At 36.8% G+C, this 12,142-nt stretch overlaps 1 protein-coding gene across 8 annotated transcripts in view; it reads left to right on the forward strand.

Moving 5' to 3' along the window:
• BIRC6 (baculoviral IAP repeat containing 6) overlaps nt 1–12,142 on the forward strand; it is a 172,331-nt gene that overhangs the window by 14,051 nt on the left and 146,138 nt on the right. For all 8 annotated transcript variants that reach the window (XM_061365881.1, XM_061365887.1, XM_061365889.1 and 5 more), the window contains exons 2-9: nt 890–1,071; nt 3,464–3,601; nt 4,002–4,195; nt 6,083–6,194; nt 7,334–7,416; nt 9,069–9,291; nt 9,400–9,560; nt 11,432–11,490. In XM_061365881.1, coding sequence (XP_061221865.1) covers nt 890–1,071; nt 3,464–3,601; nt 4,002–4,195; nt 6,083–6,194; nt 7,334–7,416; nt 9,069–9,291; nt 9,400–9,560; nt 11,432–11,490 — 1,152 coding nt within the window. The remainder of the gene's footprint in view (nt 1–889; nt 1,072–3,463; nt 3,602–4,001; nt 4,196–6,082; nt 6,195–7,333; nt 7,417–9,068; nt 9,292–9,399; nt 9,561–11,431; nt 11,491–12,142) is intronic.

Raw genomic sequence — 12,142 nt, forward strand, 5'->3', positions numbered from 1 at the left:
AAGGGGAGAACAGGGACTCAATTAATGCAAAATTTAATGAAACTTCTGTTGCTGTGCAACAAAAAGAGATCTGTGTTGATGATCCAGTGATTCCAGCTTTGTGCTTTGGATGATGTGTTCATCTACTTAAGGCATACATATAGTCAGATTCTGTAGCACCAACTTAAACTTCCCATGAATTAAAGCAATTTGCCTTCTACACAGGTAGCATATTACATGGATTTAGTTTTACAATCCATCCAGCCTTAGACATGTAACAATGAGCGATATTAAAAATCTCTGGGGATAATATCCATTGCCAGTCTTACTTGCTGCCAGTCTTCCTTCACCTCCACCAAACTCCTCTAACCTATTGCTGACATCCTGTGTGTGGTGCTGGACAGAAATAAGCTACATTAGTGTCTGAAGGAACGTGTAGCATTGGCACATGTTATATGCTATACTTAGGTTTTGAGTGTTGTTTTGATGAATGAAATGGTGTTAATCAGCCTTAATGGTAGTTTAGCAATTTTGGTATAATTTTCATGCCGATTTGTGGAATTTAATTCTTGTTCTTGGTTGTCAGCTAACATCAAGTACACCAGGCATCTACATTAGGCTTGAAAACACTAGTTTAGGCTTCCTGGTAGGAGCAGGACTTGAATGATGGCTTCCATTATGGGAATAAAATAGTTGTAGTTATTGATGGGATATGTAAATTTTGGATGTTTGGTTTTTAATGTAGGAAATATAAAGTTAGGTGAAAGGTGTAGTACCTAAAATGCTGGGTTTTGATCACTCAAGTAAAGATTTTGTTGAAATACTACATTAATTTCTGGAACAGATGTTAAAGGTCTTTTTTAAACGCTGTTTTCTAATCAGATTTTGCTTTTTGCCTTTCCCTTTCTAGCTAAACCAGGTGGACGGGTGAAATGTCAGTATATTTCTGCTGTGGATAAAGTGATCTTTGTGGATGATTATGCAGTAGGATGTAGGAAAGATCTCAATGGCATCTTACTGTTAGACACAGCTCTGCAAACACCTGTTTCAAAACAAGATGATGTGGTTCAGCTTGAATTGCCGGTTACAGAGGTAAGATGTATGGGGAAGGGGGGAAAAAGAGTATGTAAATAATGCTGTCAGAAATACTGAAACCAGACATTTGACCCTAGGTTTCTAGTGTGATATTAACAGCATGTAATGGAAAAGTTGTTATTACCTCTCATAGGGCAATAGCTCTTTGCAGTACCTGTATCTCTGGCAAGTAAGAGCTTACTAGAATCACTAGTACATTATTTCAGATGAAAGAACTTTTTAGTGACCAGAAATCAAGACTCATTTCCAGAGCTATGTATGGAATCTGTGTGCACTTACAAAGTCAGTCTGGGCTGCGAAGCATCCTTGAGGTGTTTGATTGTTTTAGGCTTTCAGGTGGGAAAAAAGGTAAATAAAATTAGGTAATATGATGTTGCTACACGTGAAGAATTAATGCTGGAATCTAACTTTTCTAGCTGGGTCAGTTGGCCTAATTGAAAACTTTTTGTCTCTGCAAACCTGGCCTCCCTTTTATGTTTGGACTATTGCAGCTGTAATGTGATTGCTTCTGATTTGAGACAATATAAGCAAGGACTTGCTATCGATTAAGAGAGTCCAGTGTACATGTTTTTGCTTGGGGTGTAGTGCTTTAGATTTTGTTGCATCGGTTTACCTTCGGTGTCAGTTTAAAATATGTGCTCTGGGAGTATTGAATAGTAGGTGCTTATTATGAACCAAGAATATGTGTCATATATGAGGTTTTTAACTACTTATCTTGAGTAGGAGTAACAGCAATAAAATGTTGCTTCATAGCGGTCTCCGAAGAGAGCTTTCCAGGTTCCTCAAGCTCTCTGTCACTGACATAATTTTTACACCCTTTGCGGGTAACTACTAAATCTTGGTGTGTATGGCCAAGTGTGAAGGGACTGAGAGAAGTCAGCATTTCCTTTTGGAAGTTTTGGTGTCACTGATTTGCAGTCTAATGTAAGTTTGTGTCAGTTTTACGTAAAGATTCTTAGGTTCTAAAGAGTTTACACACCATTATCTCAAGGTTAAAATAGAGCACTTCTCTGAAAAGGTCCTTCCAAGGGAGAGGGGCACGGGGAATGAAAATACTGTAGTTCAGTAGGAACAGATCTGGGGAGTGCATGGCCAAATCAGTGAGGTGGTATGAAGAACATTTGCAGTCTTCAGTTCTTACTTTTAATTTTAAACAGGAGGTAGCCAGACCTCAGAGAATTTTAGCAAATATGAAGCAAGTATTACACAAATGCCTCAGTCCACCTTTTATATTTTGTTAGTCTCTACAACTTCTCTGCAAATTTTTGCACTTAAGTAGTCTTTTTGTATGATTGATCTGCTGGTAATGCAGTGCATCTTGAGGCATTTTGAATTGGCAGCATTAACAAGTTATGATGCAGGCTTTATGCTGTTTTTACTTCCCCATAGAACACTGTAAATTTATGAACTTCCACAAACTTATCTGTTTTTCTTCTGTCATCTGCAAGAGACTTGAGAAGTATGAGATGTCACAAAAATTGTAATTGTCTTTATATTGAAATCTGAGAAGTGGATACAGCCTTAGCTAGGGGACAGGTTGATCTTATTTCTGTTTGTCTTCCCTGAACTCCCCAAGGACAAGGGTGTAACCAAGTGGCCATTGCCCTTGGGAAATACTTCTTGGCGTTTGTAACTTGAAAGGTTTCATGTAACATTTTTCAGATGTTAGCCCACCTAACAACAGATACAGAATGCTCTATGCTTTGCATATAAAGTGTACCTTTAAATCTTACCTGGCAATGTGAAGTTAGCAGACAAGCTAGAAACAAATGGAACTTGGAAGAAAATAAGTCTATATATGTTCTTGTCTAGACGCCTTATTTGTGAGTTTTAAGAATTTCAGGATCCTGAACTAGCCCTTTTTTTCTTGTCTAACTTTTCAGCTTCATTATGCTAGCACTGTAAGTAATTTATCTCTAATTTTGTCGTAGTGTTGTTCTTTCATTATCATTTACTATTTTTAAGATCCAAAGCTACTCAGAAATACCAAGGCTTTGTTCTTGCTCTCACTGTTTGTCCCTAAAGCTGAATTAATCCTTTCGAAGGGAAAGCATTGGGCAATAGATGTCACTTTTTTTGCTTGGCTTTAATGTATGTTGTGTTTTAATTGTTTATATGACTGACAAGTTTAACATTTGGCAATACTGCCCTTGAGGGATCTTCTTGTAATTACTGTCACTGTTGCTGAAGTTTATCTCTTAGTTGGCCTACAAAGTAAAGTTTGGAACTGCTTATTCAACTCGGGGTCTTTTATGTGAATTACACTGATATAGTATATGGTAAAGTAGGTTATGCCAAATTAAATTTCCCAGAGTAATGGAACAGGTGTAATTCTTGTCTGTAGTTATTCAGTGTATATGCTGACTTCTCTTGCTCATCTGCATTTTAGGCTCAGCAGCTGTTATCTGCTTGCATAGAAAAAGTAGATGTTTCTAGTACAGAGGGATATGACTTATTCATTACACAACTGAAGGATGGTTTAAAAAATACCTCACATGAAACAGCAGCAAATCATAAAGTTGCAAAGGTAAGAATTTGTCTCTGTACTGTCTAGCATGGATTTCCAAGTCTAATTTGTTTGGCTGTCATTGAAGCATACAAAATGCTTGACTTGGTGTGGTGGATTTTTTTTTAAGAGGATAGAATGTATTATGTGTTCCTTAGTGTGAATTTTCACTTGTTAAGGGAACAGACAAGGTTAATTTCTTGATGATAAATCCAAATAATAAACTGAACTGAGCTTAAAATCTGGAGTTACTGACTTTACTTGCATTATTTTCTTTAGCTTTTGTGTGTCTGTTCTTGTACATCTTAAGAGAAGGTTCAAGGTGTGCATTTGTTTTTGCCTTTGACACTTCTGTGATCTGTTTGATTTTAGATGTTAAAACTTTAAAATATAAACTAGGTGCTTTTTATTCTTGTTTTAGTGGGCAACAGTTACTTTCCACCTTCCTCATCATGTTTTAAAGTCTGTCGCCAGTGCCATTGTAAATGAACTCAAGAAGATAAATCAAAATATTGCTGCCTTACCTGTAGCATCCTCTGTGATGGATAGGTTATCTTACCTCTTACCCAGTGCTCGACCAGAACTTGGTGTGGGACCCGGTCGATCTGTGGACAGGTATATTAAGACAAAATAAGTGATGAATTTAACCCCTTAGTTATATCAGAGTAAGCTCTTAGAGGTGATGTTATCTGCCAGAGGAATTAGTCCTATTCTGTGTTTTCTTCCTCTTGCACATACCAGTAATTAACTGTTGTTTAGTGCACATTGCACTGAACGTATCACTAAACTTAAAAGAAACCCTTATGGGTGCCGCAAGAGTTCATTTGGTTTCTAACTTCATTGCCAGGCTAATTGAGCTCACTTTTCTCTTAATCCCAACACATACTTTCAAAAAGGTAACAATTGCAGCCCTAAATACAGATCCCTAGGTGGTATTGTAGCACGTTAATGTGATATGCTCACTGAGGCTTTACTTTTCAACATGTTTGATTATGGGCTTTATCTGAAGCGTGTATGACTAGTTTATTACGTTACAGCTTTAGACCTTACTGACACTGCCATGTTGACATGTTCAGAAACTGCATAGCTTTAAGAGGATATGTATGCTTCTTTGAATGCAAAGACAGCACTCATTTGTCTACCAAAGATAAAGCCTACATACTATGCTGCAAGATGAAATCAGTTCCTTCATATAAGAAAGGGTTATGCCTATGTTTTGTGGTTTAGAAGTTTAGGAAGTTATTACCTTTGCAGCATGTGAACTCTCTAGTCAGCTGCTGTGTGTTTGGGGTCAGAAAATTTTGCCTCAGACTGTTGGTTCATCTCTTTCTGATCCAAATAATAATGTGCACACAAGTGAGTAACCCGTTATTTTAGTCTACATATGCAGAGACTAGTTAGAATACTGATAAATCTTCTAAGTCTGTAATTCCATCTAGTACATTTCTATAGAAATATTATTTTGTAAGCTTATTATCATTTCTTACATCAAAAAAATTGATACGATTTAATTTCGTCTCGTATTTCCGCTCCCCAACTCTGTACCTTGCTGTATTGTATTTTTCTTTAAAGCTTTCCAAAGGTTTTTGATTAAAATTTCCATTTTTTATTAAAGATTTCCAAAATGGTATAATGCCAAGTCAGCACAGCCCTTAGGGGGGTGTTGCAGGACTAGTTTACCTCCTTGGTAGGAAATGTTTAATATATCCATTCTCTTATAAGACAGAAAAAAAATCTTCTGAAACTGTTAGAAACCAAGAAGTGAGGAACTTTTCTATCTAGCAGCACTAGTTCTTGGGATGATACTGGAGAAAAAACTTCCATGAAGGAGAAGGAAAAGCTGATATTTGTTTCTTATGTACTATTTCAGATGAGGGACATGCTCTGAGTAAAGGTGGAAAAGAGGTGCTTCTTTCCTCTGTAGAGGTTGAGCTGCAGAGGAATTCATATCTTGTGATGTAGTTTATAATTTTTAAGTATTACACTGTCAGTGATTGACAAATTTTGTGGGGTTGGTGCCATGTATTTAAGCCTAAAATACTACTTTGGAGTGTTTTCAAGTATGCATATTCATATCTGTTCAACTAATAATGCCAAATTTTTACAATAGTTGTCATGTTAAAAAGGAAACAAACCAACATCTCTCTAGCAGTTCTATTGGGATAGATTCTTCATCTTCAGTAAATGCAGAGTAGATTCGTATATCTGATGCTTCTCTTCAGTTAGACCAAACAGGCTACCTAGAAGCTTATTCTATTAATTTTGAACTTAAGACCTCTAAGTTGTTGCATTGCTTTTGGTCTTTTGTGGAGAATGTACTTTAGGCACCTCTGTGAAAGAACTTTGTAACATTTCTGTAGTAGTTACAACTTGTACTTACAAGTTGTCATCCTTAACAGTCTGTGGTATTTCTAAAACATTGAAAATACATGTTAACTACTTTACTTTTTTTCCTATCCTAAGTGGCAGTTTTAGATAATGTAGCATTTTTTGCGTTTATAGGTCTTTGATGTATAGTGAAGCTAACAGACGGGAGACATTCACTTCATGGCCTCATGTGGGTTATAGGTGGGCACAGCCAGATCCTATGGCTCAAGCTGGGTTCTATCACCAGGTAAAAAAGTTCAGTTGCTAGTAGTATTTGTTTTCTAGATGAGGGTTTGGGGAGCAGGTGAAAAAGTTTCATGTTTTTTCTATGCCTAGAGGTTGCTTCCTTTTTACAAATCACAGAAAATATTGTTCTGAACTTCAGCGTATAAAACACTTCTAAGTATTAAATTGATCTGTGTTAACAGTAATAACGATCAAGTTGTCTGTTACATAGAGTCTCTCTCCTTGTTAGACTATTGACTAAATATATTTATCTTTTACAGGTATTATAAGTAAAGCAAAAAAGCGATAAGCTTGACATCAGAATTCTTTAACCGTACTTTCCTAGTGGGACTTACGCTGTATTTTAATAACAGTCCTAGATCATATTACTAAATTATTAAATTTAGTGAATAAGTTCAACATTTCATTCCACTACTTTTGCTTACTTTTCCTTCTTTGAAATTATTTCTACTATAAAGATTTATTTATCTTATGGATTTAAATAATAATAGCTGACATTGCCTCATGTTAACTGCAAATCCTCATAAGTGCAAGTGGAGAAAGTTTTTGGAGAATTCCTTAAGCTTGTTTGGGAGCAAAAATGCAGGGAACTTCTATGTTAGAATTGCATCTGTGTATTCCCAAGCGTATCTGTTACTTGAGATGTGATCAGGAAAATGCTAGATTTTAAGAAAACTGAAATTTCTGTTCTTTTTCTGTGTCACTTCAGCAAGTAGCAACTGTCGTTTGCAGAGAAGTGGTATAGAATGCTTTATATTCCAGCAGATTGAGGGCATAGTAAGAAATACTTGTTTAACCTGTGTTTATCCAAGCATGCAGTGGCTTTTCATTTTTGAGCCCTGTGAAATTCTTCCAAATAAAAGAAAGTCTTACCAGTGATGGCGTTTTGTTCTGATCTGTGAGGTTTTAGCAAGGGGCTTGTACATGTGTTGGTTCTGAGTCTCTTCTGTAGTAATGTGGTTTATTTATTTCTGTATTTTAAAAAGTTAAATTCTGCCCCTTTATAGTTGCTAATTTGTGACCTTGTATACTTCTAATGTGGTGCTTTGCTATGCCACTAGAAGGTGACTTGATCACCTGGTTCAAGTGTTTTGTAATATATACCTATATACATTTCAAGTGTTTCTTCATATTTTACAGCCTGCTTCATCAGGAGATGACAGAGCCATGTGTTTTACCTGTAGTGTATGTTTGGTGTGTTGGGAGCCTACAGATGAACCTTGGTAAGTTTAATGATGTTTAGAGCAGACTTAATTTTGTGATGGAGGGGTTAGAAATGTTTGGAGGACAAAGATCGCCATTATCTTAATGGGAATTCTGCTGAGTTTAGGGAGCATCGCTGACAAAAATGGATTTCCATAATGATTCCATGGGACAAATCACAAAATAATTCCCTTTACTGTGTCTAAGTTTTGTATAATATTAAGTCAAGCCCATTGTAGTTAGTTTTATTTCTTGATTCTAATTTGCTATTTCATTACAAATTGTTCTATGGCAAAGATGTTCAAGATGTTCCATGGCAGACAACATTTCTTTACAGGGATCTAAATTAAATCTTTTTATCATTGTGACTAGAACACGTCTTTACATTCTTAAACTTCAGTTGCCATGCAGTGCATGTTTGCTTTTTATGTGAATTTGCATGATTCGTTATTAGTTCCATGAATCAGCTAAAATTGCACATGGTTATCACCGTGCAGTGAAATGCAGTGCCTTACAGTGATTTTATCAGGGTTCTTAATGTACTTTTTTTGTCTTTATTATCTAGTAATTTATAATCGTTATTTGAATATGCCTTATTCTTGACTTGCTGGAAACATTCCTTTGTAATAGTCTTAGTCTTGTCTTCTCCTTTCCCTCATTAGTTTCCAGACATTTTGTAGTACTGTAATTGCTTTGCCATGTCTCTACCTTAGACATATATTGAGATAAGAAGGTTTTTTCATGTTTCTTGGCCAATTTGTCATTCAGGACTGTTTTCAGTTTTGATTTTTCTAAGTGTGAATGTAGAGCTAAAGACAGGACATTGCTGTGTCTTAGTAAGGTAACATAATCATGTAATATCATAGAATCACAGAATGGTTTGGGTTGGAAGGGATCTTTAGAGGTTATCTAGTCCAACCCCTGCAATGAGCAGGGCCATCTTCAGCTAGACCAGGTTGCTCAGAGCCCTGTGTAATCTAGCCTTGAATGTTTCCAGGGTTGGTATCTCATAACATTGGAATTCTAATGTATGTTCTGTAGAATTTAATCCGGACTTTTTTTCACAAGTCCATGATGGGCTCCTGCCTACAGAACAATGATATTTTTAAATGGACTAAATGTAGTAAGAGCACTGTGTGTAGACTTATCCCATTTGAATATCAATATCCATTAAGCGATTAAAGGCTTTAATACAGTTGTGCTATTGAGAAACAGCAGGGAAAGCTGTGTTAGTAGCTTCAGAGCTCTCTTGTATGGTTGAATGCGGAATCATAGAATCGTAGAATAGTTAGGGTTGGAAAGGACCTCAAGATCTAGTTCCACCCCCCCTGCCACGGGCAGGGACACCTCACACTAAACCATCTCACCCAAGGCTTTGTCCAACCTGGTCTTGGAACACTGCCAGGGATGGAGCATTCACAGCCTCCCTGGGTAACCCATTCCAGTGCCTCACCACCCTAACAGTAAAGAACTTCCTCCTTATATCCAATCTAAACCTCCCCTGTTTAAGTTTTAACCCGTTACCCCTTGTCCTGTCACTACAGTAGAGAGGTTCAAGCAGTTCAGTTTCAGCTTTGCTTCAAGGGCTGAGTTTATATATGATGTGTGTATTTTTCACAGTAAGTTCACAGTAAGAAGTCAATGTTTGCTGTGTTTGTTTTTAACATTAAAGGTCTGAACATGAGAGACATTCCCCAAACTGCCCATTTGTCAAGGGTGAGCACACTCAGAATGTACCTCTTTCAGTCACACTGGCAACAAGTCCAGCACAGTTTCCCTGCACAGATGGCACTGACAGAATAGCCTGTTTTGGATCTGGAAGTTGCCCTCATTTTCTAGCTGCTGCAACAAAACGAGGAAAGATCTGTATATGGGATGTTTCCAAACTTATGAAGGTACACAATATAAACCAGTTTTTATTAACTAATTACTGACTAAGCGTATCTTGATTCAAATCAAAGACCTCTTATGTTTTGTTTTTTTTTGTTGTTGTTATTTCTCAGGTCCACTTAAAATTTGAGATCAATGCATATGATCCAGCTATTGTGCAGCAACTTATGTTATCAGGAGAACAGAGCTCAGGGGTTGACTCAAGGAGACCAACACTAGCATGGCTAGAAGATTCATCTAGTTGTTCAGATATACCAAAATTAGAAGGAGACAGGTATGCTGATCTACAAAATGAGAAATATGGAATGTTGCTGTGTAAGTGGTAAATGCTGTTCAGTTAAGTCAATGCTTTGTGAAACCTAAGATGGGTAAGATTTATTTTCTTGGAGATAATTTTTTTTAACCACTGTGATTATGTACACAATTCAACACTTAAGACCCAGTAATCTAAATTTCTATCTTTAAAGTCAGTTCCATTTTATTCCTGCTGTTTCAGTTTTCATACACCACTAACAGAGATACCAAATCTCATTGCTGCCTGTGCTGATGTTCCATAGGCAGAGAAAAAAAGAGAAAGGAATGTAAGTTTTGGAACAGCTTTTGATTTTACTCATGGATTACGCATTTTGGATTTTGAAAGTAAAAGCTACCCATGAATTTCTGGAACATGTCATTCTCTGATTTTTTTCTCCATGTCTGGTTATGTCATTCTGAAAATTAATTATGTGGATTTGCTAGGAATTGCTTTCATTTTCTGCGTTTACCACATGCATGCAGACTTTAAGCAATTAGACAGTCCTGTTGCAAGCTTTTACGTAAGCTAGAAGGGTGTGCTGGTGTTTAGAAAGTGTCATGTGAGAAAAAGCAGTATTCTTTCATTTATGCTTCTTACAGTCTGTGCCTGGAAACTCCTTTCTCCTATTACCAAAGCTCAAACAAAAGGGTGAATATTTTCTGTAAAACTCAAGACAAAAGGTGTCTGGGAAGTCTTGCTAGTTTTCTGGATGTTTCTTCAGCATCACGGAGAGTAATTGTATTCCGTGTGCGCAGGAAAGTAAATCTTTGGGTTTAAGCTTGGTGTGATTCCTACAGTACTGCAGAGCAAATATGAAGCTTATCCTTCTGAAAAGGGTATGTGGAAATGTGGGCAACATTAGAATGTTGGGGGCCTAAGAGCTGCCGAGGCCTAGACTTTTAGGGCTGTAAACTCCTTGACAGTTAAAAAAATTAAGACATTTTGAAAAGCTGGTTAAAGAATAGTGCAGACAGTACAGTCATACTGCTCAGAACTAAGCATCTTTCACTTCACTTAGCCAGTGTGAAATTTACTATCACCTTCCCACTCAAGGGGAAGGTGAATGAAAATCAAAGTATTGAACTGTTGCTGCCTTGTCATGAAGTGAAGGTTAATCAGTTTTGAGCCAAAAAATATCCATTTTTTTTGGTGTGAGGAGGAAGTTGTTGAATTTTGGAAATCAAGCTTAGTACTCCAGTGAGTAGTTACTCCTGAAGCTGCAAAGATCTTCCTATATGTAAAGAGCCTGTAATAGGAAATTGTTTCTTACATTGGAAAAGCCAGCTGTGTGAGATCTTGGTATATTCTTAAAACTGTGCAGGGCCTGTTTCTCTTGAAGAGGTGTCTTGAAAAGAATCTGCTGTTCTGAAAAAATGATTCATCTGGTAGTATTCTTAAAAGCAAGACACTTCTCAACACACTTCTGTATTAGCTACAAAATTACCTTGGTAGAATAAAAGAGCAGCCTGGCAGCTCCACTTTTCAGAGACTATGTTGAGGAACTCTGAAGAAGGTGTTATCAGTTTTCAGAGGTTTTGTTTGTTTGGCTTTGTTATTCTTGCAAAGATTCCTGAGAACAGGCTTTCATTTTAATTCCATTTGTATCTGAATTTTTGGGAATACAGTATTAGAATGAGGCAAATGAAAAGCTGGCCTACTGGTTTGGTGGTGGAGTAAAAATGTCTTTGTACTATTAGTGTCAATGACCAGGTTATCAATGGATGTACAGTGCTTACAATGCTGACTAAAATAAATGCCAAGTTATAATACACAGTACTTTTTTATTTTTATTTATTTAATTAAGAATGCAGCAACAGTGTACATAGTGTCATTCATGCACTTTCTTTCAGTGATGACCTGCTGGAGGATTCAGACAGTGAAGAGCATTCCAGATCAGAATCTGTGACAGGTAAGTTATGTCTGATTCATAGTTTGAGGTTAGGAGGGAAGTTTTTCTTCTCGGGCTTTTAAAAAAACCCTATCAAAATCAGTGATATTATATTCACTGTATTAGAAAAAAGGAAAAAAGATTGACCTTGAAAGCAATGACAGTATTTAAGTCATTCTGTGTTGGAGAGATTACACACAGGAGACAAGGAAAATCCTTACTTTGATAGTTAATAAATGCCTTATTTGATAATAAGCAGTGCTTATCTTGCTGTCACTAAAACACAAACCAAGTTAAAAGAACCTACTTAGAACAGGAACAAATCAGAGCTCTAGCAGCTCCTTTAAATTCAGGGGAATGCCAGAGAGAGTTCTTCTCTCTGAGGAGCAACTTTTGCCTCAAGAGAGTACTTTGATTGTTTGCCTCTGTGTATGCACTTTGTTGGAGTATTTTTCTTCCTGAATAAAGGTTTCATATGGAAGCAGAACAGTGCTATGCATATTGTTCTTGTCTGATTTTCCTAGAGGCTGAGTCAGAAATTTTGAGGGGAGGGAGGATTACTTCTTATTTTGCATAATTGACTTTACATCTTACTCAAAGAATCAGCGGGAGGGTGAGGGAAGAATACGTGACTGTACATACACAGTGAAATTGACTTGAGATGTAAAAAGGG

The sequence above is a fragment of the Neopsephotus bourkii genome, unplaced genomic scaffold (genome assembly GCF_033783945.1).
Source record: "Neopsephotus bourkii isolate Nb327-2 ecotype Australia unplaced genomic scaffold, CSIRO-AGI_Nbou_v1 NB_1292, whole genome shotgun sequence".
NCBI lineage: Eukaryota > Metazoa > Chordata > Aves > Psittaciformes > Psittacidae > Neopsephotus > Neopsephotus bourkii.